The sequence below is a fragment of the Sciurus carolinensis genome, chromosome 8 (genome assembly GCF_902686445.1).
Source record: "Sciurus carolinensis chromosome 8, mSciCar1.2, whole genome shotgun sequence".
NCBI lineage: Eukaryota > Metazoa > Chordata > Mammalia > Rodentia > Sciuridae > Sciurus > Sciurus carolinensis.
The window spans coordinates 1429220-1457052 of record NC_062220.1 but is presented as its reverse complement, the minus strand read 5'-3'; the positions used below and the strand labels follow the sequence as shown (position 1 = coordinate 1457052).

The following is a 27833-nucleotide window of genomic DNA, read 5'->3' as shown; positions in this document are numbered from 1 at the left end:
CTTCAGGCACAGCTTCACTTTACAGGAAATGTGCTGAACGAGGACTTGACTGCTCTTCTTTGTCCCCCCACCACTTCTTTTCAGGCTCCTCTACAGTCTAGCCTTCAATGCCAGGTTTCTGCGGCACCTTTGGGTCCTCATCTCTTCCATGACGACGCGGATGATCACGGGGTACGTACTGCACGGGTGTGTGCCGGGGCCCAGTGCTGTGGCTGCAGCACCAACACAGCGAGGCGCGAGGGCATCTGGAAGTGCACAGCTTATGTTGTCCCAGAAGAATTCTGAATGGTCTTCGTTTCACACACAAAAATTAGTGCCTCGTCTTGCAGCTTTGCTTTGCTTGGTTTTGTTTTTTTTTTTTTTTTTTTTGGTCCAGGGAATTGAACTCAGGGGCACTTGACCACTGAGCCCTATTTTGTGTTTTGTGTAGAGACAGGGTCTTGCTGAGTTGCTTAGCGCCTCGCCGTTGCTGAAGCTGGCTTTGAACTCGCAATACTCCTGCCTCAGCCTCCGGAGCCGCTGGGATTACCAGAATGCTCTGCCACGCCCAGCCTACAGTTACTTTTATGAATATGTCCTGGAGCTTGGGCTGTAGCTCAGTTGCAGAGCACTTGCCAAGCCTGTGTGGGGCTGATCCTTAGCTAGCACCACATAAAAATAAACAAATAAAATGAAGGCATTCTGTCCATCTACAACAACAACAAAAAATTTTAAAAGAGAATATGTCTATCTGAAGATGAAATTGTTTTTAAAATCCTAGTCATTTGAAATTTCTTAGCTCCCAGTGAATTCAGTATGTTTTTGACAGTGCATGTACAGATTTGAAGTAAATTTAATATTAAAGCAGTGTAGAAGTTGATCTGTAAAACTTCTTGAAATAATTGGATATTTTTTAATATGTGAATGATTGTATACCTTGAAAGCCAGCATCTTTATATGCACATTTTGAAATGTATGTATAACAAGGGGAGATTTCATGTTTAAAGATCCCTCTAGGGTTAGGAATACTAAGGTGCTACAATAAATCCAACGTTCACTTGGAAGTGGGTGGACAAGGCCAACTGTACTTCTGTTGGAGGTGCCTAACCTGACTGGCACGCACCTGGCTGGCAGTCCACCTGATGGGAGGAGCTGGGGTTCCAGTCTGGTATTCAACAGATTTTAAAGTTGGGACGAGTAAAGGGAAGGGCTCGAGTTAAAATGGCTGCAGTTGGATCCAGTGAAGGCTAAATGCTATGTCATGAAAATGGACCCACCTAACCCCCGATTTTTCCCAAGCTGGGTGATGGTGATGCACACCTGTAATCCCAGCTACTCAGAGGCTAAGGCAGGAGGATCGGGGTCCGAAGCCAGCCTCAGCAACTTAGAAAGGCCCTTTCTCAAAACTAAAGCAAATAAACAAAACAACCCCTGGGAACCTGCTGCAGCCCCCATGGTGTTGTGGGCTTGCTCTCCCAGGCCGCAGTCATGGCTGCACTGTGAGTCAGGAAGGAGACAGAAGTACAACTGCCTCTCCTGCTAACCGGCCGGTGAGGACAGCAGTCACTGACCAACCACCAGTTGGCATCTGGCTCCTCTGTGTGGGGCAAGAATGGAAGGAAGAGTTGGTTTTTAATATGAACCAGAGGCTGGTGGGTGGGGTGGGGGTCTGGAATCTAGGTGTGCACTCTGCACTCCAGTTTGTCTGTACATGTCGGGGAGCGTCAGCGTGGGCAGCGTCAGCGTGGGCAGCGTCACTGTCCTGCTTTGCTTTCGTCTAATCTTAGGCTTTCGTGAGGAAAGAGAGGGATTTTTATTTTTGTTTGTTTTCTTCCTGGTTGGATTTGGGTTTTGGTCCCTGGGAGTGAACCCAGGAGTGCTCTATCCCTAAGCTAAACCCCAGCCCCTTTTTACTTTTTATTTTGAGGCAGGATCTGTGATCCTCCTGCCTCAGCGCCTCCAGTCCCTGGGGTCCACAGGTACCAAGCACCTGTGCGCCACGGTGCTTGGCAGTAGGGGGTTTTAACAGTGACCCTGCATCTGTTGAAAACTGTGGCGGTGGAGCAATGCATCTTAAGTCAGCAGACAGACAAGAGCCCCTGAGAATACCTTGATGTCTGTCAGAAACGCGGGCCGCCGAACGTGCCCGTGCTGCTGTGGTGCCAGGCACACTGCCGTCAGCCTGAGGCTGGGCTTTCAGAGCGATGGGTTTGCTCAGGGCCAAAGGAGATCGGGGATCGTTGGGACAGGTTAGCCTTTACCTGTGAGTATCCCTGCTTAGCAACAGAGACACAACCATGGGCTGCCTGATAATTGCTTATTTGTTTGTGGCATTTGTCTCTTGATGAGGAAATGGAGTCATGATGTGTGAAAGAAAAATGAGATATTGTTCATGATGTTAAACAAATAGTATTTTATAAGGTGATAGTTATACAGATTTTTGAAAACTACTTCTAAAAAGGTAGTTGAGAACTTCTTTTTATCTTAATTTATTCACATAAAGTCCCTCTTAAGAAATGTGTAGTATGTTGATATATTCCTAATATATATGTTTCACATTTACTATCAGGAATAAAATTTTAAATGAAATATGCAATTTTTTTGTATGTGTGGCACTGGGAATTGAACCCAGGGTCACTCTGTAACTGAGCCACACTCCCAGCCCTTTTTATTTTTTATTTTGAGACAGAGTCTTGCTAGTTGCCCAGGCTGGCCCCCACCTGTGATCCTTCTGCCCCTGCCTCCCGGGTCACTGGGAATACAGGTATGCACCACTGCACCTGACTGAAGTACACAACTTTTTGAAAGTTTCTCTGAATTTAATTCAAAAGTAGTTTTGCAGCCAGACTTGCACAGCTAGGATGTGGCTGCAGTGAGCAGCTGGGTCCCCAGGGGACGGTGTAGAGATGCCCTGAGACGCCGCTGCCTGCACCCAGGCTAGCCAGGCACAGTGCACGTGCCTGGACGGCAGCGAGCAACATCAGACCTTTTTGCCAGTGATGTTTTTATTCACATATTTCACTGTTAATATTTGCTGTTGGAGTTGGACTGCGGGTGTCCTCCTGGTCAGGTTGCAGGAGCTCACAGCCAGCTGGTTCCTCTTTTCTGGTAGGCATCCTTTACCAGAGCCTCACAGCTGGTGCTCTGCCCACATGCCCAGTGTGTGCGCAGATAGACCAACTGTCTCCAGTGGTCTGCGCTAGTGCTCAGAATTTCAGGCAGGCATCCAGTGGGCAGGTGGCTCATGTAGAAGGCAGGAAGCTGTTTAAGGTGCTGTGGGGGGTCCCCACAGACAGTGCAAACCCGCAGGGACTTGTCTGAGGTCCTGCTGATGGTCAGTAATTCAACCAACTTTCCCAAGTTATAAACCAACATCTTTTCCATTCCAGTGAATTATGGACTTTTAATTTGCTCCTAAGTCTTCTGCAACTGACCTTATTTCAGAGAAATATCCGGGTCTGTGTTTATAGCAGGAGGAATGGCCAGCAGAGAGCTTGGAGGACTTGTGCTTCATTTGTGCCCCGTCTGCAGGTCCCCAGCACACCTGGCCCTTATTACCAGTCCCGTTTTCTGTTGTCCAGTCGAAAGGACCCATTCCTTTTGCTGACCTCACAGGGGCCAGAGAGCGAGTGCTGTTGATTCCCAGGGACTGCAGGGCACTGCCTGCCCAGCAGCCATCTCCTTAAATAAGCATGTGCTCCTAAGTATTATCAGTTATTTTTGTGGTTTTGCACTAAGTGGCAAGGGAACTAAAAGGTACTGACCATTATTTTTACTGATATCAACTAAATGTAGGACATTAAAATTCTTTTTCTTCTGCTTGTCAGCAAATTCTTTGTGCTGAACGCCACTGTGTGGACAGTGCAGGACTGGGCGTGGTGGGGGGTCTCTCAGGAGGTGTGGGGGCCGAGCTGGGGACAAAGCCAGTGTTGTGCAGTTAAGGCAGCGCGCTGCCTGCCCTTGGACTGCGAGGTAGGACTGCTGTGCTCTGTCCCTTTGTGTGTGTCCCCGCTGTTTGATTTTGGAGGGAGGCTTTCCTTCCTTCACTCATGAGTTGATGGATCATAGTGCCAGGCCTAAGTGCTCCCGCTGACGTGTCTGCCGTGTTCGGGGCGTATGGAGTGGCAGCTGCGACCTGTCTGCTCTGTTGGGCACTGAGGGGGCTGCACATCAGGACCCCGTGAACCTGACTCCTGGCAGGGTCACCGTGTTCAGGGAGGCCTGAGGGTGGTGTCGCACTAGGTTTGCTAAGCCAAGGTTGGCGGGCACGCAAGGAGACCTCGAGCTGTTACTGAATGCCCATCCGCTGAGGAACTGGGCTTACAGAGGGGAGGGGACTAACTGAGCAGGTCTCAGCTCTCCAGAGGTGGAGGAGACCCAGCTCTCCCTACAGGCTGCCCTGCGCGGTGCTGCCTCGCAGGAGAGGATTGGGGCTGGCAGGTGCACTGGGCAGCGGAGAGGAGCCCCAGAGGAGCAGAAGCCGCAGGCGGCACTGTTTGGAATGTTCTGACGTTGACTTGTACAGTTGGCCTTTGTTGGATGTAAGTGGAGGGGCCTGGGTCTGCCTCCCTGGAGCCCTCTCCAGGGCCTCGCCGTGAGGGCTGCCCGCCTGAGAGGACGGGCCTGCGCTGCCACAGCGAGCTTGCCTTGCCTTCTACTCATTTTACCGTTGGCGTCACTGTTATTTTTGTTTGTCTAATGACATTGTCTAATTGGTTTCAAACTAAACCCATCTTAAAATGACTGGGTAGCCTTTCTCCTCTCTCTCTCTGACTCAAGGTCGATGGTGCCGCTGCTCCAGGTGATGTCCAGGGGCTCCCCCATGTCCTTCGAGGACTCGAGTCGCATCATCCCGCTCTTTTACCTCTTCAGCTCCCTCTTCAGTCATTCGCTGATTTCCATCCATGACAATGAATTCTTCGGCGACCCCATAGAAGGTGAGGATTTTGAGGCATCCCTGGCTGCCGGCCGCAGGCCTGTCTTGGCGGCCGGGGACACTGCGAAGCCTGGCAGTGTGGAGTGCGAGCTGGGGGAGCTGGCTGGACGCGGGCTGTTTGCAGTTGCAGGGCAGAGGCGGCCGTCCATGATGCCCTTCACGCTGGAGGAGCTGGTCGTGCTGTCCCGCTGCCTGCGCGACGCCTGTCTGGGCATCATCAAGCTGGCCTACCCGGAAGCCAAGCCCGAGGTGCGGGAGGAGTACGTCACCGCCTTCCAGAGCGTCGGCGTGACCACCAGCTCTGAGGTGCAGCAGTGCATTCAGACGGAGCAGAAGCGCTGGATCCAGTTGTTCAAGGTGCGTTTGCTGAGGTGGAGCGAGCACGCACTTGCTTCTGCCTTATCCGTTTCAGAAGAACGGAAATACAGGTTTGTCCCAAGCATGCTTTTTAATTTACAAGACTTTTTTCCAAAAGTTACCTTCATTTGACATTTGCTACATTTTTACACCTTGTTTTGACATTGTCACACGTATCTTTTGTAAATTGTCAAAGGACTTTCTTTGACAAGATGAGGTGTAAATGGAAATTTTCAAATGTTTTCTTTCTTCATACCACAGGGATTGAACACAGGGACATTTAACCACTGAGCCACATCCCCAGCCCTTCTTACTTTTTATTCAGAGACAGGGTCTCACTAGGTTGTTTAGAGCCTTGCTAAATTGCTGAGTCTGGCATTGCTGAGTCTGGCATCAAACGTAGGCTTGATCCTCCTGCCTCAGCCTCCCGAGTCTTCGGGATCACAGGTGTGTGCCGCTGTGCCTAACTGACTGTTTTCATTTTTATTTTTCACTGACAGATCTTTCACAGCTTTTTGCGAGTTTTCCCTTTATTTCTGGGGGTATCGGGGATTGAACTCAGGGGCACTCCACCACTGAGCCACATCCCCAGCCCTCTTTCGTATTTTATTTGGAGAGTGTCGGGCTGAGTTGCTTAAGGCCTCGCTTTTGCTGAAGCAGGCTTTGACCTCGTGATCCTCCTGCCTCAGCCTCCTAAGCCACTGGGATTGTAGGCGTCCCCCACCACACCCGGTCCTTTTTGTATCTTTTTTGAAAAGCAGATTAACAAAGGTAGAATTGGTCACTAATTTTTAATGCAAGGCACATATGAATTATCCTAAAATACGTCACTTTCACACACAGAAGGTAGGGCGTATTCCTTGCTGTGTGCTGGCCGGGAACCAGTGCTGCTGAGCGTGTCCCCGTCGTGGGAAGGGGAGAGAAAGGTGCTCCCTGGCATGAAACGTCTAGTCAGCTGAAAGTACTCATTATGGAGGGCGAGCACAAGTGGTGCACTTCCCAAATTGAGCGCTGGATTTACGGCTCCTCTCCCACCAGCGACCTCCGCACAGCGGTGCTCAGGCGGAGCCATGGACCGTCCCCCAGGTCTTTCATCACTCCTTTGTCAAGCTATCTATTTAATTGAAAGAAGTTAATTGAATGAAAATGATCAACTAAGCTTGTATTAATACTGCTAATGGAACTTCCTTCTTGGCCATGTTTGGAGAAAGATGTCAAGCTAGACTTTAGGAGAGGCCCATTAATGCTTGCACTTAACCTGATGGGCTAATTAAGGAATGCTTATTCATCCTACAAGTCCGAGAGTCTCTCTGCTGCCCATTCTGCCTGATTTTACAACACATTTCACTTAGGAGCATGAGCATTAGCAGCACTGAGAGTAACTGATAATGTTTTGATTGCGTGAATACAGGGCTAATGCATCATTGAATTCATAACTTGTACAGATGGGTAGGATGCATGTCGCACACTTTATTTTAATTACCTATCTCTGTATTTCTAAGTAACTGTTGAAGCGCACATGTTGAGCCCTTAGTATATCCTTTCTTAAAGATTTCAGTTGTGGGGCTGGAGCTGGAGCTCAGTGGTGGAGAGCTTGCCTAGTACGTGTGAGGCACTGGATTTGATCCTCAGCACCACATAAAAATAAAAAGCATTGTGTCCTTATACACCTAAAAGGAAAAAAAAAATGTCCGTTGTGGTTAGAAATAAGCTCTCACCTATTCAGGACTAAGAGTTGTTGTGGGACCTTTTTCCGAATAAGAGCATTATGGCAGCATATGTGCTTTCCTTACAGATTTTAATTAAACTCTGGCATCTCTGCTGGTAATGCTTTCCCTCACGTGGGAGACCAGGTCCTGTGCACTGTGCCAGATAATTTCATTGTTTTATAGCACCTTTGGAGAGTTTCATAATTTCATATGACAGGCTTATCTTTCAGAGCATAGGAATCTCTGAATTTAATAATGCTATAGAAGTTTTTTTCTATCCTGGCCCTATTTTGTTTTTCTCAAGCATTAAATTAAAATTTTTTAGTAGTGACTTTCTGCTGCTTCATTAATCATTGAAGGTTTTAAGAATTAGGCAAACATCACTGTTTTTTTATTTTTGTTTTGTATTTGTTTGGTGCTGGGTATCAAACACAGAGCTGTGCTTGCTAGGCTAGCGCTCTACCAGCAGCTACACCCCTGGTCCTGAAAGTTCACCTTTTTTGGCATGCAATTGCTTTAGATTTGAAATGATGTTATTACTGAGACCTTTTGGGCTTAGAATAGAATCGTTTAAAGAATTCCTGTTGTTTGATGGGAAAACCCACCCCAAACCATTTTATACTGCCTACTATTAAGCAGAGTCCTACAAATTATCTGCATCAGATCTGCTCTTTTGCTGCTGCCAGTATTCTGCACCCCGCCACACACACACACACACACACCATTTTACAACCCAGATCGTCAGTCTGCAAACATCCCAGCCAGCCTTTGATCCACTCATCAGCCTCGAACTTTCTCGGCAGTTGTTGGTCCAGATTGCTAGCCTATGAACCTCTTCGCCAGCCATTGGTTCATTGTTATTAGCCTGTGAAATTTCACTACTTAAGAATGGGTCCACCGCCATGTTCTCTCCCTCTCTCTCTCCTCCTCTCTCTCTCTCCCTCTCCCTCCCTCCTCCTCTCTCTTCCTCTCTCTCTCACTGTCACTCACTCACTCTTACTCTCACTTTTTCTCTCTCTGTCTCTCCTCCTCTCTCTCTCTTATTTTTTCTCTTGCTCTCTCACCCTGCAGACAGACACTGCCTGTCTGCTTAGTAAAATCTCTTGTGTGAGTCCATGCGTCCGGAGTGGTTTCTGGGTGCTTTCACAGATGATAAAATCAAGCCATGATCCATGAACAAGCTTCTAGCTTTTCTAACAAACCAGCACATGGCCTTCATCATGAACTCCTCAGCACTTGCCCTGGAGTGGTCCCCTGTCCGGGCAGCATTCTAGGCAAGCTCTGCCTCCGCCTCGCACTCGATGCACTGATTCTGTGCAGAGAGCACTGGTAGCCCAGGACGGAGGAGCAGACCGTGCGGTTGGTAGGACCAGCTGCGGTTCCACAGTTGCCCTCTGGAAACCAAAATAAAACTTTATCAGCACTTTTGTGTATTGCAGAGCCCAAGCTGAACTGGAGAATCCAAGGTAGAACCAAGCAGCAGGGGTGAGCACGTTTTGTCATTGTGACTTCCTGCCTTCCACTGATGGTGGCAGGATTGCAGACGAGGTCTGATCCTTCTGCATCAGCCATTCATTTTTCAGCTGGTGATGGTCCTCCTGAACTAATTTGTGTGAGAGGCTCTGGTGACTGGTCACAGAACATAGAATTTTAAGTGGATAGAGTCATCTTTCTTTGTCACTAGAAGAATTGAGGTCAGTTTCTAAGCCCTGCATTGACACTGCTAAAACAGTTTATGCATTCATCAAATTTATAAACTCCTCTCGAAGTGTCATCTGTAGCTATAATCGCCTTAGCACTCGAGTGGATGGCAGAGTGCTGGCCGCGTGTGCGCCGAGCGCAGCAGGAGCTGCCCAGCAGTGTGGCCACGAGACCAGCCCTCGCCCTCCCTCACGCACTGATCTGCTGGCTGCTGGCGGAGCACTGTGGCATGGGTGATCCTCACTTCCTTGGTGGCCCATTTGCATGTGTTGTTTGTTTTACTTTTTTTAGTGGGGAGGGTACCAGGAGCCACATCCCCAGCCCTGTTTTTGTATTTTATTTAGCGACAGGGTCTCACGGAGTTGCTTAGCGCCTCCCTGTTGCTAAGGGTGGCTTTGAACTAGCAGCAGCAAACTGACTAGTTCTCCACCTGCCACCGTCAACACTCAGTGTTGAACAGAAGGTGCAGAGCACTGTACGAACCCTGCTTTGCTCTTGAACAGCTGGGCCACGTCCTCCCGTGACTTGGAAGGCTGGTTTGTTGACCTTTATTTCTTGACCACTAATCAAGCTGTATACTTTAGGAAGTAATTTTGTAGTGTTTTAAACATGTACTGGAGAATGTTATCTTTCAAAATATACGATTTTTCATGTGCACGGCCCTGGGTTTGGTCCTTGGTAGTACAAAAGCAAGCAAACAAGAAAAGCGTCAACGTACAGTGATTTTTAACAGGCAATAAGTAAAGTCCATATAATCACCCTTGCGACCACAGCAGTCCATGCCTGGTCCTTCATGAATCTGTAGGGTAGCGGTCCCTGGATCATCTGAATGTCCACATGCAGACTCAGCCCATGCAAGTGGTCACAGAGTCCCTGTCCCCACAGTGTCACTGTAGTGAGAAAAGCAGGTGTTCAGCCAGTCGTGCTGACGACGGACCCGCTGAGGGCCGCAGCCGTGGGGGAGCGCTGAGTCGTGCCCTGAGTTCCCAGGCTCCGTCTCGACGGCTCTCCGTGGTGAAGTCCCATGTTGGAGAGTCTCGTCTGCTCCGTTTGCCACACTGTGCGTTTGCTGCCTTGAGTTCCTGGGAGCAGCGTGCTGCTCGGTGTGCTTGGTTTTGAGTCTCTTGAAGAATCCGCCGTGCTCGTGGGTTTTACTTTCCAGATCTTACACATCAGATCACGATGGCGTCATTTCGTCTCCCATCTGCCTTTCAGAACTTGGACTGTGTATCCTTACCTTTTGTTGCAGTACTGCCGACATCATGCTTCATTCAGAAGTGCTGTGGCTTAACATTCACAGCCCGAACCCACTGACATGCCCGAGTCGATCACGTGACGAAGCCTGCTTTCCGTGACACTGTCAGGGTCAGGGTCAGGTAGCGAGGTTATCTTGTGATCGTAGTAGCCAGAGAACTCTCAGACACAGGATCTTGTGAAAATACTGCCCGTTGATGTGTGATCTGTAGCCTGGACCAGTGTTAGTGGGAGTTTTGTAAGGAGGCTTCCATTTCTGAGAATCTGTCTTCTTCTTCTTCATCATCAATTGGAGTTAGGGGAAACCTGCTTACAAGTGTCCTGTATTCAATGCAAATAGTGCAGGAGAGGAACGTGGTTGGCAGTGGTGCGCGTTTCTGAGTGTGGAGTGATTTGACCTAAGGGCTGATGGGTTTGTTGCTGTGTTGTGGTGCTAGGAGCTGAGGCTTGCTGGGCAGCGGGTCCCGACCACGCTGTGGACCAGAAGGAACCTGTGCAGGACCTCCTGATCCGCAGGGAAGGCGTCGTCACAGAACAGCAGGGCCCAGGAGTCGCCAGCTCCGGATCTGCCCTGACCGGATCTGAAACTAGTTCCTGTAACTCAGAAAGGAAGTGCTGCCCTGGTACCAGGGTGAGATTTAGAATGCCACCATGTAGGAGCCTTCTAAATGGGCAGGGAGTACCCCAGCTAAAAGAAGCCCCTCTAAATGGGCAGGGAGTACCCCAGCTAAAAGAAGCCCCTCTAAATGGGCGGGGAGTACCCCAGCTAAAAGAAGCCCCTCTAAATGGGCGGGGAGTACCCCAGCTAAAAGAAGCCCCTCTAAATGGGCGGGGAGTACCCCAGCTAAAAGAAGCCCCTCTAAATGGGCGGGGAGTACCCCAGCTAAAAGAAGCCCCTCTAAATGGGCGGGGAGTACCCCAGCTAAAAGAAGCCCCTCTAAATGGGCGGGGAGTACCCCAGCTAAAAGAAGCCCCTCTAAATGGGCGGGGAGTACCCCAGCTAAAAGAAGCCCCTCTAAATGGGCGGGGAGTACCCCAGCTAAAAGAAGCCCCTCTAAATGGGCGGGGAGTACCCCAGCTAAAAGAAGCCCCTCTAAATGGGCGGGGAGTAAAAGCCGTACCCTGGATCTCCAGAGGCTTCACCTTCGTAGCTGCAACTGCGCCACCAAAGTGCTCAAGTTACTGCCCAGGGTGGGTTGTCCAGAGGGAGTCCACCTTACAGTGAGCTGAAGTGCATCCTGTCTGGCCCATTTGCCTTGGGCACATAGAATTTCTGGTATCCCTGTATGCCAGGATTTATGCTTAATAAATCAGTGTTTGAATCTTTATCATAGATGCATGTTAACATATAAAATTATTATGCTGTTTTAAAGGGAAGTTTCATTAAAAATTGAGATGGTGGTGCTGGACCTGGTGGTATAGGCCTGTAATCCTAGCGACTCGGGAGGCTGAGGCAGGAGGATCACAAGTTCAAAGCCAGTCTCAGCAACTCAATGAGGCCCTATCTCTAAATAAAATTCAAAATAGGGCTGGGGATGTGGCCAGTGGTCCAGTGCCCCTGAGTTCAATTCCCAGTATCACCCTGCCAAAATTTTTTTTAAAAATTGAGATGGTAGGATCTTGCTTATCCAGTGAGTGTGTTTGTAAATTTTCACATCACCCTAGTTTTTTTGTTCCTGTGATTATCCAAATTATATTTTATTTAATTAGAAGCCATGTGATCACAAACCTGGCTTTTTCAGAAAATTCCATTGTAATCTTTCTTTAGCTCCAGAGTAGTTGTATGAATCCTGGTTTCAGAGGTTCAAAACGTCGGAAGTACATTTGTCTCAGGTGGAATTGGGTCTCTTGGGGAGTGCTGCTGAGAGCTCTCTAGGCGTCTGTTCAGATGACAAATGGGGCTGGGTTGTAGCTCAGTGGTGGGCACTCACGGGCACCTGTGGGCACTGTCCTCCATCCTCCGTCCTCAGCACACATAAAAGTAAATAAGTAAGTAAAGGGATTGTGTCCGCCTGCAGCTGGCACTCGGGAGCAAGAGCACCTGTGTGTGGTGGCAGCTCCTCTGCCCGCTCGGCGCTGTCCTGACGCAGTCTGTTCTTCCCCTCAGGTCATCACCAACCTAGTGAAGATGCTCAAGTCCAGAGACACGAGGAGAACCTTTTGTCCTCCGGACCACTGGCTGTCAGAACAAGAGGATATTAAAGCAGATAAGGTGTTCTGGAAAAAGTTTGACGCATTTTTCACTAAAAACTTTTCTTGCTTTTGCCTGTGGGGAAAGAATAAACCCTTTAAAGTGTTCAGTTTGATATTTCCTTGAGTATCTGTGGAGTATTCGTGTGAGTGAGCACCGATGGTCAGCCGTCACTGACGCCTGGCAACAGCACTGACCTGGATGTACGTCTGTGCTTGTCACTGATCCCGAGTGGTCCTCCTCAACCTGAGGTGGCCTCGCAGCCTGACCATTCCATGTTGGAGTGGACAAGATCTTGCTTTACGGGGGCTGGGCTGTGGCTCAGTGGTGGAGCGCTCGCCTGGCATGTGTGAGGCCCTGGGTTCCATCCTAGCACCACATAGAAATAAACAAAAAATAAAGGTCTATCCACAACTAAAAAAAAGAATGCATGAGAAGATTTTTCTTTAATACAGATTGATAATGTCATTATTGATATCGATATTAATAATATGTTCAGAACTGAGACAGATGTAAGTATTTCTGCACTTGGGATCTAAAGCAGATAGTATGATGCAGCATAAAGAGCGCAGCCTGGACAGAGGGCCTCAGGTGTGTCCCCCGCAGAACCCCAGGGCTGGAGGGGGAGTGCAGGGCCTCGGTCGGCGACAGGCCACTCAGGAACCCAAGGAGTTGAAGCGGTGTGTCCCTGGGATGCCCCTTCAGCTCGGCTCTGCACAGCATTGCCCACCAAAAAGAAACCATCCTTGTCAAGTGGGGAGGACCCTCCAAGAGCGTGTGGTGCTCTGTCCCCACAGAGGCTGTGGGGTGTGAGGAGGCACCAAGGGTCCCGCTTGGGCTCCTGCCATCCCAGGGCCTTGGCGCCAGTGAACTTGGCTGCCGTGCACTTGGGACCGCGTGCTGGAAAGAGAGCCAGCTTCTCCGTGCAGCACTGAGGTCGTCCATCAGGAGAGGGTGGGGTGCACAGCCGGGCAGGACAGGCCCAGCTCGCTGAAGAGAGCGGCTGGAGTCTGCCGTGCTGACCCAGGTCACCTCTCACAGGTCACCCAGCTCTACGTGCCCGCGTCCAGACATGTGTGGAGGTTCCGGCGGATGGGGAGGATTGGTCCGCTACAGTCCACCCTGGAGGGTGAGTGCTCCCGAGCTGGCTCTGCCTTCTCAACAGGGTGGGTCCCACCTGCAGCACCCACTCCTGGTGTGCAGTTCTGTGACTGATGGCGCCCCCAGAACCGCCTCATGCCGGGGTGCCTGGCGCCTCCCCAGCCCAGCCCCCGCAGCAGCCATTGGTCTCTGTTCTGTTTGCCCTCTTCTGGAAGTAGCTAGACAGCTTCCCACAGCCGTGGCCGCGGGCTCGCCTTGCCGCCCAGCGGTGTTTGTTGTGGGCTGCCGAAGGTCACAGATCTGCTATCAGCGTTAGAAGGCTGGTTACTGGGGCTGGGGAGATAGCTCAGTCGGTAGAGTGCTTGCCTTGCAAGCACAAGGGCCTGGGTTCAATCCCCAGCACCCAAAAAAAAAAAAAAAAAAAAAAGAAGAAGGCTGGTTACTTCTCCACCTGTGCTGGTGATGGGTTCAGCTGCAGTAAGCGTCTGCGAGTTTTTATGTGAACTGCTTTCTTCCCCAGTAGAATAAATAGCCGAGAGTGAGACTCCTGAGTCCTGCGCCAAGTGTGTGTCTGACTTTATAGGAAACCACAAAACGTGCTTCCAAAGTGGCTGTACCATTTTGCATTCAGACCAGCTGTGTCTGAGTTCCAGCTGCTCGATGTCCTAGCCCACATTTGGAATTGTCATTTTTTAAAAATCATTTTAGCCATTTATAAAGGTGTGCAGGGAAATCTTGTTGTGGTTTTGTTTCCCACCTGACTTACCGAGTTTTGGGAGTTTTTAATATATTCTGGTTATGACTCTTTTATACACCTGCATGTGGAAGCATAAAAGAGGCTCTTAGAGTTTCTAATAAACCGATGGGAATGTTCAGGGTTCTCCTCTTGTGGGCGTAAATTGAGAAGGACCGAACCCGGGTCCGTTGTGCTGTGCACAGCTCCCCCGATAGGTAGGAGGGACCCCAGAGCTCATGTCCCACCAGGTCGTCTGACCTTCACCCCCACACGCCCCCAGGAGAAGAGCAGGTGTGTGCACAGGGCACAGGGCTCCTCGAGCTGCTCGGCAGCCACCCAGGTGTGATTCAGCAGCTGAAGGGCAGCACCTGCTGCTGGACCAGGAGCCTGCGGGTCAGGCTGGGTGGTGAAGGCTTGACCCCACGGGCTCTGGACGGGGCCTGGGAGTGTGGCGTGGACTGGGACAGGCGAATCGTGGCGTAGAGTCGTCGTCCCGGGACGGCTTTGTGGACCCCCGTGGTGACGGGCGGTGGAGTGGGAAGCGCGGCACACGCCAACGCTGAGTCTGCCATGTGCCTTGCAGTGGGTCTGGAGTCCCCACCGCTGTCTGTGTCTGAGGAGCGGCAGCTGGCGGTCCTGACGGAGCTGCCTTTCGTGGTTCCCTTTGAGGAGCGAGTGAAGGTACGCGCCGGGTCCCTCTGCTTCTGCTGCCGTGCTGGGCGGGGTGGCCTTGTTCCTGCTGGGCAGCACCTGACACTGAGCTGCAGCCCATCCTCGCTTTCTTCATGGACAAACTGCTTCGTGTTTTGTCCTGTTAACACTAAGAAATTAACACACCAACAAAAACATCTCTGAAGTTTGCTGGGGTTTTTTTGTTTGTTTGTTTGTTTGTTTGTTTTATTTTGAAAGAGGATCTCACCAAGTTGCAGAGGCTGGCCTCGAACAGCCTCCTGTCTCAGGCTCCTTAGGCACCCCACTCTCCAAAGTCTTTAATTTATATTTTTCTTATTAGTTTGTAAGAGCTTGCAATAATTTCTAAGACCTAAACAGATACCTCATTGTACAAACTACAGCAATTTTCCCCTGAGTTATAACTGGTTGAAAGACTGTTAATTAGAGTTTTCTTGTGTTGGAGTCTAAGTGCATTTACTTTTTCTCTATTTCCTGTATTTTGCATTATTTTTAAAAATGCGAATTCTTGCGAAGATGTGCTTCTGTATATTCACACGAAAGTCAACTCTGTCACAAGCACTACTTCGTAAGAAAGAATGGATAAGTGAGCTTATTTCCTCTCTGGAGGACTTTGACTGATGTGCAGAACTTCATGTTTATCTTTCCAGATTTCATTTAAATTTTGCGTCCTATTCTCCCTGTGTTTGGGGACTTTGTAGAAGCCACTGAGCTTGAAGAGGATCGTGTCTAGGCTGCACACCTGCAGGGCAACAGTCGGTGCTTGGGTGCTGCTGGCGCCTCCTTCCTGACAGCGCCAGCTCCCGGAAGTCCTTGTTCCCGCAGCCCCGCACCGCAGTTCAGCACCAAAGCCCCGCGTGCGTGTCCTCGCTGCGAGACACACTCACGTTAGCACCTGGCTTCTGCAGAGCTGTGCCCTCTCCTTCCATCACCTCAGCATTTGTTAGTAAATGAAAACAGCACAGAGTATGGAAATTTATTGTAAAATGAGGAGAAACAGCAATATTTGAAATATAGTCATTTGTTGATAAAAATCTGATATCTTGGCTATTATATTTCATGTCAGAGTTTATGGAGATAAAAAGTTAAAATATATTTATGATTTTTCTCTTTGATTGCTTGTTGTGTGTAATATCTTAAAACTTCCCTTGTTTTGTTGTTAGATTTTTCAAAGGTTGATTTATGCAGATAAGCAAGAAGTTCAAGGAGATGGCCCATTTCTGGATGGAATTAATGTCACAATAAGAAGAAACTATATTTATGAAGATGCTTATGACAAACTTTCCCCAGAAAATGGTACATATTTAATTCTCTGTATGTGTGTGTGTGTGCTGGGAGCAAGACTGGGAACTATTGTAGAAAACAGTGATTTGTGTCCACCATCTTTTTCTGAAATGATTTTTTTGTTATTGTTTTCCGCAGCACTGGGACTCAAACCCAAGGCCTCGTACATGCTAGGCAAGTGCTCCACTACTGAGCTACATGCCCAGCCCTATAATGACTTTTTTAATGTTTAAAAAAGTTCCTATTTCCCATAGGCTAAAGTTGGGAGATCATCTTATCAGATATTCTTAAAAGTAATAGTTACTACGATAGAAGCCCTTTGAAACACTGGCCTTCAGGGCTGCGGACAGAGCTCGGTGGTAGAGCCCTCGCGTAGCATGCATGAGGCCCAGGGTTCCGTTCCTAGTACTGCCAAAAATTTAAAAAAACAATTGATCTTTTACAAGGCACAGTACTCTCCTGCACAATACTGTCTCTTCAGTATCAATTATGAGTCACATCAAGTATACTGAAACAAATGGTATCAGATCCATATTTCTTTATAAAAGCCGTGCCTCAGCAAGGCACTCACTGGGCCTCACACCTGTAAACCCAGCTGCTTGGGAAGCTGAGACAGGAGGATCACGTGTTCAAAGCCAACCTCAGCAAAAGTGAGGTGCTAAGCAACCCAGTGTAGACCCCCTGTCTAAATAAAGGAGAAAATAGGGCTGAGGTCGTGGCTCAGTTGTCGAGTGCCTCTGAGTTCAATCTCCAGTACCCCCCGCCCCAGAATCTGCTGCGATGACAGCGCTGCTCATGGAAGAACGGAGTCCAGGTGGCCTCTGGAGCTGGAGGCCGGCTTTGTCTCAGGTCACTGTTAGGTGCTACCGTCGGGACTGCAGGATCTTGTCCCAACACTGCGTGGCAGAGATGTTGAGCCCATGTGGAGGGATTAAAAGCAAACCTTGCTCAGACCCGTGGTGGGTGTGGTTGTCAGGTGTGAAGCAGCAGTTGCCGTGTCTTGGGGAGTGATGGAATTTTCTCCCGAAACAGCAACCTCGGGGCTTCTGTTTGTTTTTGTGCTGGGGTCCCTCGCTGGACACGTGCCCTGCCCTCGAGCTGCACCCCAGTGCCGGGTGGTTCTTTTCGCCGGGCCGAAGAGCTGCTCTTGTTCTGAGGTGGGCCCACCGGAGGGAAGCTGAAGTCCTGGAGAGGTCCGTTTCTGGGTGGAATCACCCCCTCCTGTCCAGTGTTCTTACGTGGCCGGCGGCGGTTGTGACTCAGTCTGAGTCGTGGACGCTCCCGCGTCGGGGTTTCAGATGTCGCGGGAGGTGAGGCAAGGCCCCCGACTGCATCTGCCTCCGGATCTGCCTGGACTGGGGGCGCCCCGTTGCTGCCCCTCTCTGGGCCAGGGCCCACACGCGCCACAGTGCTGCCTTCCTGCTTCCGCTGGCAGGGCTGGCGCTTCCCGGGGAGAGACTCGCTCGCCCGTGATGGGTGCCGAGCAGGAGTGCCAGGGACGTGCTGGTTACTTGTTGAGTGCCATCAGACCCGGGAGCAAAGCAGAGATAGGACAGAACAGGAAGTCTGAGGGGGTCGGTGCCGCGCCTAGAGAAGGGCGCGAGTGGACACTGGAGGGTCTCCTGAGAGACGGGAGTCCCGGGCCGCATTTATGTCACAGTAGTTGTGGGGGTTTCTCAGTGCGGTGTGGGTTCTTTATTTTCTTTCTTTTGTTTGTTTGTTTTGGTGCTGGGGGTGGAACCGAAAGGGCTCTCTACCCCTGAGCCACATCCCCAACCCTTTCATCTTTCATTTTGAGACAGTCTTACTAAGTTGCTGAGTCTGGCCTTGACCTTGGGATCCTCCTGCCTCGGCTTCCAGAGTTGCTAGAATTATAGGCATGCACCACCAAGCCTGGCTATAATGGTTTAAATTTTTACAAGTATTCTCTAATTTAGGCTCATGAATTAGAATTTTTAAGGCTAGTGTGAAAATTGTGGGCATTTTGCTATGGTATTTTGCATCTTGGAACATTGAATTCTCTTGCAAAAGATGATTTGAACTGCCTGGTTGACTAATCATTTGCACAGACTCAGTTAATGTGATTATTTCACATATCGTCTAGTCATTAGAGCAACTCCTTTATGAAAGCTCATTGTTTCTCCTTGGAAGGGTTTTCTGATAGGTAGTCATGTCCACATGTGAGTGGACAAGTTGCCTGCAGGAGGGCTAACCAGTCTTCTGCAGTGTGGGGCTCAGTCGCAGTTGTGGGGGCCGCACCTGCTGAAGAGGGAACCTCGGACATCATCTCCTCCGTGTGCTCTCCTTGCCCTGAGGGCTGCTGGGTGGTTGTGCCGTGGAAACTCCATTCAGCTCCTCTGGGCAGGATGCCCCACCCAGTACCTTAGGCTCCCTGCCTTGGTTCTTGAGAACCTCCCTGTGTGCATGTTAGTGGGCAGTAGTAAGCACGAAGTTTGCCTGAAGAAGAGCTACCATTAGGATAAAATCAGATCAAATTTTTTTTTTAGTTGTATGTGGACACATGCCTTTCTGTGGTGCTGAGGATCGAACTCAGGGCCTCACGCGTGCTAGGCAAGTGCCCACCACTTAGCTACAACTCAGATTAATATTTTTCTTAGGTTGTATTCCATTAAAACCTTACTGTGTCATTAGATATTTCCGATTTGCCCTTAGTAAAAGTAGTGTCACCAGGCACAGTGGTGTACACCTGCAGTCCAGCAACTCAGGAGACTGAGGCAGGAGGATCATGAGTTCAAAGCCAGCCTCAACAACATAGCAAGGCCCTGAGTAACTTAGAAAGACCCTGTCTCAAAATAAAAAAGGTTCGGGTTGTGGCTTAGTGGTTAAGCACTGCTGGGTTCAATCCTCAACCAAGAAAAAAAAAAGAAAAGAAAAAGTAATGTCAACATAGACACCTAGAGGGCTAGATCTGATGCTGGAAATGTCGCATGTTGCATATGCAGACGTGAGTTTCAGGAAACCATGGAAACTCCATTCAGCCATGCTAGAGGGCCGCCTCTTCAGAACTGGCCCTTGAAGCTCTGGGAGACAGCACCCCATTACTGTCAGTGCTGCAGTTTGAAAGGGGATCATAGGCCAGATGTGGTGGCGCATGCCCGTAATCTCAGCAGCTCAGGAGGCTGAGGCAGGAGGATTGCAAGTTCAGAGCCAGCCTCCGCAACTTAGCAAGGCCCTGCCTCTAATAAAACATGAGAAAGGGCTGGGGGTGTGGCTCAGGGTCAGCCACCCTGGGTTTGCTTCCCAGTACCAAAACAGAGCCAGGTTCTCAGGTAGGCCGCCACTGGGCGTGTCCCATGTGGCGTTTGCGAGCCACGCGGTACAGCCCCAGTGTGGAGCAGGAGCGCCCCGCCTCCCGCCCGGAGCCTTCTCTCGCACTGCCTTCTCTAACCCTTTCCTCTTGCCCTCCCTCCTCTCTGAACAGAGCCTGATTTGAAAAAGCGGATCCGTGTGCATTTGCTCAACGCCCATGGCCTGGATGAAGCCGGCATCGATGGTGGTGGTATTTTCAGGGAGTTTTTAAATGAACTGCTAAAATCAGGATTTAACCCCAATCAGGGGTTCTTTAAGACTACTAACGAAGGGCTTCTGTACCCCAACCCGGCTGCTCAGATGCTCGTGGGAGACTCTTTTGCCAGACATTACTACTTCCTAGGCAGGATGCTTGGAAAGGTAAAGTGGCCCTTCTATTCTGTGTCACCATGGTCTCCGCTTCACTGACGATCTTTGTTCAGAATTCTTAAAGGTCACGTGGGAGAATCCAAAACAGTATTTATTTACGGAACAACTACATTCATGTTTGTACATTTACATGCACAGTGATGACATACTTCAAAATGATTGTAGTTTAGGAAACATAGGAAACATGATAGAATCCTGTTTGTAGATGTTTTCCAGTGGTTTTCTGCCAGCTTAGGTCTGTGTTACAAGAATTTGTCTCTCGGTTGCTTCGTTGATGGTGTTGAGAGTGAACATTTTAAAGTGCTGTGAGATGGAAGCCCACAGTTATTCAGTACAGTTTAAATACGTTGTATATGTTGTATGCAAATTCTACAGAAATTTTTAGGTTTGAAGAATCATATTCTGGTAATGCTTTAGTAGCCAGATGTCAAGTCTGCCAGCCAAGTGCACCAGCTGCACCCATTAGCCTGCACTGGGGGAGCAGTTAATTATGTAACAGAGTAGGAACTTCAGGGGTGAGTGCTCCCTCCAGTTCCGGTACATGTGGTCCTGTCCTCGCAGGCAGGAAATGAGGGTCAGGACCCCGAGAGCTGGAAACAGACGTTGTTAGTGGTGCCACTGACCAGAGGCATGATTCCCAACGCCTGAGCTCCAGCCACAGCAGGGCTGATGCTTCCACACCTCAGGAAGTCCGGGCTACTTGAAGGCAAGGGCTTTGGTGCCGTTCTGTAGGAGGGTGCGTTCTGCATTGCTTACAAGGGCACAGGCTTGTCAGCAGCCTAGGGACTCAGCTCCTACAGCTTGGGGGTTTACTGTGCTGAGCCTGAGGGGGATCGATCTGTCCTTGCCACTTGGTTCCTGCTTCGGCTGCTGTGGCCATCTATTACTGGGGCCTGCAGCTGCTGCCGGACCCTGGTGAGAGGTCAGCTCTGGAGCTGGTAAGGTTTCCATTCTCTACCAGTGGTGCCCTTGAAGGTCCCTGGCCTTGGTGAAGTCTACCATATTTATTTTGTCTTTTGTTGTGTGCTTTTTTCTTGTCTGAGAAACCTGTGCCTCTTCTGAGGTCACAGAGACTCGCTCCTGTGTATATACATGACAGCTTGGTTCTTTTGGCTCTCGCCTTTGGCGTTTGGTCTAGTTTGAATTAGTTTTCGTAGACTGTTGAGATTGGGCCCATGAAGTTCTTTACACCCTTGTTGAAAATGAGTTGACCATAAACATGACTCTGAATTCCCTTCTGCTCATTACTTCGTCTGGCTCAATAGTGTAAGAATGTCTTGATGGCTATGGTTTTGTAGAAGGTATGTGTGTGCATGTATTAGTGGCTTCACAAAGCAAGGGGGTGATGGAAGTTAATTGGTCTCTTGAGTATGCAGTGGTTATTCCTTATTCATATCTCTTGAGATGTGTTATATCATAGGTTAATTACTCATTTTTCAGACCCCAGATGTTGCTGCTTTTATAATACAGATTTTAAGCATTCTTCAGTTTTAGTAATTAGGCTCCAGCTTGACCTCACGATGATACTCACAGAAACAATATGTTGCTAGGCTCACCTTATGGCAATAACAAATTTCAGCTGTTGATTTGATGTTAGATTCTTTAGTATAGATTTTAAGCAACTAATATTCTCATTTTGACATATGGTAAGTTTGAGTTCATGTTGTTACTATAATGAAATACCTGAGGCGTATTACTTTATAAAGAAAAAAGGTTATTTAGCTCACACTTCTAGAGATTCAGTGGTATACTGGCATTGACTTTACTCTGGTAAGAACCTCATGGCAAATGGCACACAGGCTGGTAGTACATGTAGAAGGAAGAGATTACTTAGCAAGACAGGCAGCCAGAAAGATCAGGGAGCAGTGGCCACAAGATGCCTCCTGAAGGCATCCCCAGTGACTCAAGACTGCCCTCCAATCCCACCACCTGTCAACACTCCTCCAGCACAGGAATTGTTGGGGGACCCACCACACTCGGGCCACAGCAGAACCCCTATGCCAGCTGGCACTGTGCACTGGCTCTGGTGTCCATGCTCAGTAACGTGGCAGCCCCCTGGGACGGTCACTTCCACGACTCCACAAAAATCTGTAAGTGATGTCTGAGGGTCTTTCAGTTACGATGAGCCCCAAAGCCTTCTAAACTACTAACAGTGAAGAAGTGGGCTGGGGAGACAGCTCAGTGGGTAGAAAGCCCTGGGTTCAATCCCCAGCACCGCAAAAAAAACAGTGAAGAAGTGAGAGTAAGTAAAAGTAAAGGGAGCCCGTATTCTGCCAGACTGACCGGAAGTGCTCTCTAAATCCAGTGGTTCTCACTGGGTGCAGGAACAGAAGACAGAGTGTTAGTTTTATTTACTGGTTAAATTTTATTGAAATTGTATATTTTTTCTTCCTAAATGTATGAGTCATCCCATTTTGATTAGTATAGTACTAACTGTTGTATAAGTCTGATGAGGAGATCCCTGTGTTTTCCTGTCTGCTTGTTGATATGCTGCTCATAATGAAGCTGTTGTGAACGTGGTGCTCGTGGGACAGCAGTACTGTTGATTGGGTACAGGTAACAGATTGCTCTCAACACCTCTGTTTTGAAATGTGTATGACATACTTAAACCACGTTCCAGGGAGGAGAGTTTGTGATCTAAACATCTGACTCACAAAGATGAAGTTCATATCAATTACGTCTCAATAAAACTATTTAAAATAATGAATTTTAGATGAAACCAATAACCATCCTATAGTTATTTCTCTGATTAAATTAAATTTAATCAGATTAAATTAAATTGAAGAAGGCACAGAAATATGGGAAGACCTCTCATGTTCATGGATTAGAGGAACTGATTTTTTTTTAATATCTAGTTGTAGATGGACACAATTCCTTTACTTTATTCATTTATTTTCACGTGGTACTGAGGATCGAACCCAGTGCCTCACACATGCTAGGCAAGCGCTCTACCACTGAGCCACAACCCCAGCCCAGGAGAATTGATACTGTTAAAATGCCCAGACTCCCCAAAGCAATTTACAGACTCCGTGAGATCCCCATCAAAACACCAACAACATCCTTCACAGATGGAGAAAAAACAACCCTAAATCCACACGGAAGACCCACGTAGCCAAAGCGATCGTGAACAAATAGAACAAAGCCGGAGGCACCACAATACCTAATTTCAGAATGTGCCACAGTAACCAAAACGGCCTGGCACTGCCACAAAAGCAGACACCCAGACCAATGGAACAGACTAGAGACCCCCAAATAACCCACACATCTGCAGCCAAGTGATTCCCAACAGAGGTGCCGGGCACACACGGGAGAGGGACAGCGTCTTCAACAGACGGTGCTGGGAAAAGGGGACTCCCACGTGCAGAAGACCGAGACTTGACCACTCGCTCTCACTGCACACAAACCAGCTCAGCACGCCTGTGACCCTAGAGGAGGGTGAGGCAGGATGCGGAGCTGGAGGCCAGTCTCAGTAACCTAGTGAGGCCCCAAGAACTTAGCAAGATGCTGACTCAAAAGAAAAACAACGTGAGGACCGGCGCCGCACGCCTGTGATCCCGGAAGTTCAGGAGGATCTCGAGTTCACGCCAGCCTCCGCAAAAGCAAGGCGCCAGGCAACTCAGTGAGACCCCGTCTCTAAATAAAATACAAAATAAGGCTAAGGCTGGGGGTGTGGCTCAGTGGCCGACTGCCCCTGAGTTCAATCCCTGGTACTATAAATAAATAAATAAATAACAAATGGGCTGGGGATAAATACATAAATAATTTAAAGGGCTAGGGATGTAGCTCAGTGGCTAAGCCCTCTGGGGTTCAATCTGTGGTACCAAAAAAGAGTGGATCAGTCACCCAAATGTAAGACCTGAAACTGTGCACTTTCCAGAAGGAGATAGGAGAGAACACTTCAAGATGTTGGCACAGGCAGTGATTTTTTTATAGAATCCCCAAAGCACAGGTAACACAGTAAAAATAGATAAATAGGATTCTACTCAACCAAAAAACTTGTGCACAGCAAGGGAGACAATCCATGAAGTGAAGAGACAACCACAGAATGGGAGAAAATTTTAACCGGCCATTCACCTGATGGGGTTAATATCTAGAACACGTAAGCAACTCAGAAAAAAATAAAAACAAAAAATAGGCAAATAATCAGAATAGACCCTTCTCAAGGAAAGTGATACCAAAAGCCAACAAATACATGAAAGAATGCTCAATATCATTAGGCATCAGGGAAATGAAAATCAAAACCACAAAGAAGTATAATCTCACCCCAGTTAGACTAGCTATTATAAAAGAGAAAAAACAACAAGTACTGGTGAGAAAGCAAATTAGTTACAAGTATCATGGAGAACAGTACAGATGCTGCTCAGAAAACTAAGAACAGATTCACCTTCTGATCCAGCTGCCAGGCATTCCACTTGAGTGTATATCCAAAAGAAATGAAATCAGCATATCTAAGAGACACTTGCACAGCAGCCAAGGCGTAGACTGGACCCGGTGCCCATCAACAGAGGAGTGGACAGAGGAAATGGAGCACAGGACACGCAGGAGTATCATTCAGCTATAAAGAGGTGGGACTGGAGGGTGGCGAGCCAAGTGAAGTCAGGCAGACAGACCTGGGAGCAGACTCTGGAAGAAGGCGACCTGAGTGTCCAGCAGTGAGGACCAGCAGCTGGGAAGGGGTAGACGGTGGTAAAGGGCAGCTGGATTTGTTCAGTGTGCACGCTGCACACGTGTTTTTAAGTGTCACACTGAAGCCCACTAAATGTACAATTAAGTGAAAATAATTTTTTAAAACAGTAGTTACTGGAAGATGGCAGTTCATTGTAGTTCCATGTATTTAAGATATTCCTTACATAACCTTCTGCATGGAAATTCCTCCGGGGGTGCTACTTTCTCAAACATAGTTATCATCATGATTATAAATGGTTAGCTGTGTACCAACATGCTAAAATTGTCCAGGTCTAAGTAGATGTAACAGTGTTGCACTGATAATGTGGTACCTGGACATTAAATCTTCAAGAGGAGAAAACTGCATATTGATTGATATTGGTATTTATTGGGTCATAATGTATTTAAATTTTCTTTAATGCATATGTTAGTGATTGTTTACTGTGATAGAGTGCAAAGAGGTCTTCAAGAGTGATCCTGTGTAGGAAGAATTGCCTTGTGTCACTGGTCACTTTTCTGTTAAAAGTTCCATTAGCAGATGGTCTTGCTTCTGGGGTGGGTCATGACTGCACTCCATCGCCTGTAAATCAGCCTCCCGCCAGGGAATAAATAAACAGCTCGAGGATGTGGTAATGTTGTGTGAACTTTCCTACAGATAGAAGCACCTAGGTCCATTTAAGCCAATTAAGTTCAGAATATTTATTGAAGCCAATCCTTTATCATATTTGAATTCTATTTGAAAATGGCTCTTTTTTTTCTTGTTGAAGAATATTGATTTAATTGGAACAGAACGTCTATAGATCAATAATATCTTAGTCATGTTTGAAATTGTTAATTGGATTGTGTAGCTTCAGCATGGTTTATGATTGTGTATTTCAGTGGAATTGAGCATGCTCTTAATGTATCCTAGAGTGTGGGGTTGGCAATGAACGACTGATCTTGCCCTCCCATGTGTGAGTAGAGCCCCGTAGAACAGTGCCCGCTGCTCTTCCTGACCCTGGTTCCGGCACTCCCCGGAGCGCCACTCGACCCACTGTTGCCACGCTAGGGCTTCTTGACTGGCGGGTCCAGTGGGCTTGGTGCCAGCCGGTTAATGTGAAGAGCTCCTGCTTTGTCATCAGGCAGCTTCCTCAGCACCCAGCTGCCCACAGTGAGTGTGCTCTTATTTTATGCTTCTGTTTCTGGAAGCATAAAATTCAGAGGGTAATACTTCACAAAATGATCGCTGCATTTGAATCCTGTTCCTCCTGAGTGCCCTGCCTGCTTTTGTATACGTACTTATTCATTCTGCTGTGCTGGGATCGGAACCAGGACCTCTCAGGTGCTAGCCAAGCCCTGTCCCAGCTACCACGCCCAGCTGTGCCTGCTGTACCGCAGGCTAGTAATGCCTGCTTGCATCGTTTCTGTTGTAACCAGAGTACTCACAGTTCTATAAACCAAGGTCATCGTTTTCTATGAACATTCATTTCCTTCTTTGACAATTAACCTTGAAATAAAAATGACTTAGACGGTACAGTAAAAACGGCAGGTGTGTGCCTGGTTCCTGAGTCCTCCTGCCCATGGATGAACTGGTGTGGGTCACTTTTGGTGTACTCTGCCCTCCGTTGTTTAAGCACTCCCGAGCAGTCATGAGTAATCCTGACCTGTCATTTCAGGGTGCTTTCCTCTTTCCCAGCCTGGCTGGCCGTCACTGTAAGTATTAGGAACACAGGAGAGCCCGTTTAAACCCTAGTAAATGTTCAAGTGTGCATCCTGGTTTGGTGACTGTGACTATCACAAGAAAGGTGTACAGTATTCCTGGGCTGGAGATCTGCTGGAGGAAGTGACTGTAGGTGGTTGTGCAAAGTTCTGGGGTGAGACCAACCAGGTGGGAACTCCTTGTACCAGCCTCAGGGGTGATTCAGCCTGAGTTAGGTTGACTTTGAGTGGAGCAGAATTTAAGCAGGGAGACCGGCTGGAGGTCACCGGGGACGGTGTCTGAGTCCTGGCAGCAGTGCAGGTGAAGATAGTGTCAGGGGAGAGAAGAGGATGGTCTGGGGCGGCGTGGGTTTGTTCTGAGAAGGATGGGATGAACGGAGGTATTACTGGATGAGCTGGGGAGGGGGAGGTCAGAGATGCTTTAGCCACGGGAGACTCTTGGCCACAGGGGCCATGGTGCAGCCTATGTGGGCAGAAGCAGGTGTACCTAGAGAGAAGGGGACCTAGAGGGTAGAGTCCCATGCATGCCAGGATTCAGAGCTCAGGGAGCACGGCAGAATGTAAGCGAAGCGGGGAGGAGATGGTTGTGGTGTGGCATCTCAGGAGTCTGGTGAGCCTCGGAAGGACAGTGCTTCCAGGGAGGAGAAGGGCCGGTGCCTGGCGCTGCTGTCAGGCTGCACAGAAGGACCGCGCCTGCCACGCAGCGTGGGTGCCTGTCTGCAGCAGTGGCGGGAGCAGCAGGAACAGTGGCCGCAGCAGCAGGCGGAGGCTCCGGGAGCCTTGGGGGACGAGCGTGGCGGGACTGCTTCCAAGGGAGCCAGCGACTGCCTGTGAGCTGCTCTGGCCTCAGTGAGTCACAAAGAGGGCCGGGAAGCTGGGGCAGCTCCTGCCCGACGTGGGGGATGGCAGAGCGGCAGTGTGTGCCCTGCTGGCTGCAGGTGAACAAGGGAGGGGTTGCCTCTGGGCCGTGCGCCTGGGTGGAGGGACAGCAGTGTCACCTGGGGCTGGGGACTTGTGGAGCTGACCGTGTGGGTGGGGCCTGTGGGCTGGTTTCTACAGGCCCTGCCGGGAAGCCGATGCAGCAGACCCACGAGTGACACTAGGGAAATACCGTGGGCGTGCCGGTTAACCCAGGCTCCCCGTGGCCAGAGCTGCAAGAGGCAGTGGCCACCTCCAGGCAGGTGTGGGGAGCGGGTTCACTGGCTTCTTGCCAGGGCTGGGTTACTCCCACGTGCAGGCTGAGAGGGCAGAGCCTGGTTGCCGGAGTGAGCTCTTTAGAGAGGAAACGGGTCCGTGAGCAGAGCCCTGAGGGGAAGGGACCGTGCAGTGGAGAAAAGAGCCGTGGAGTCGGGTACTGCAGGGCATGCAGCGGGTGGGGTGGGGGAGGCCAGCGGAACCAGAGAGGCTGGCAAAGGTCTTGACTTTGGTGGAGGCTCAGGTAGGGGTCACAGCAGTTGAAGAATTTTGCTGAAGGAGTAGGTGGCCAGGTGGAACAGAGGGGTGGCAAGAATTGAGCAGCCAGGGTGTGATCACAAGACTGTGTTGGAGACTGTGCGGCTCTGAGGAGCGAGCCTCTTGAACTCGGGAGGCTGGGGCGCACCAGGAGGTGTGTGGGGTTCAGAGGGCTCGGAGGGTGGGAGCTGTGGTCTGGAAGCGGCAGTGGGTGCAAAGCATCCTCTGACCCTGTGCCCATGGTTGATGGGCGTGCAGAGAGCAGTGAGGAGCACAGACATGGCCCATGGTGCTGGGAAACAGAGAAAGCAGGATAGCAGAGTCAGAAGTGATCCTGGCCTGAGGCGGAGACCAGGAGCACAGTCAAGCAAAGGAAGAGAG

The 27833-nt window shown here is 49.3% G+C and overlaps 1 protein-coding gene across 2 annotated transcripts in view; it reads left to right on the top strand.

The window, feature by feature from the left end:
- Ube3c (ubiquitin protein ligase E3C) overlaps nt 1–27833 on the top strand; it is a 91332-nt gene that overhangs the window by 39770 nt on the left and 23729 nt on the right. The window contains exons 11-18 of one of the 2 annotated variants that reach the window (XM_047559902.1): nt 85–171; nt 4759–4916; nt 5046–5272; nt 12044–12148; nt 13169–13256; nt 14548–14645; nt 15818–15950; nt 19381–19628. In XM_047559902.1, coding sequence (XP_047415858.1) covers nt 85–171; nt 4759–4916; nt 5046–5272; nt 12044–12148; nt 13169–13256; nt 14548–14645; nt 15818–15950; nt 19381–19628 — 1144 coding nt within the window. Of the gene's footprint in view, nt 1–84; nt 172–4758; nt 4917–5039; nt 5273–12043; nt 12149–13168; nt 13257–14547; nt 14646–15817; nt 15951–19380; nt 19629–27833 lie in introns of both variants that reach the window. The other variant, XM_047559901.1, reaches the window with a different exon arrangement.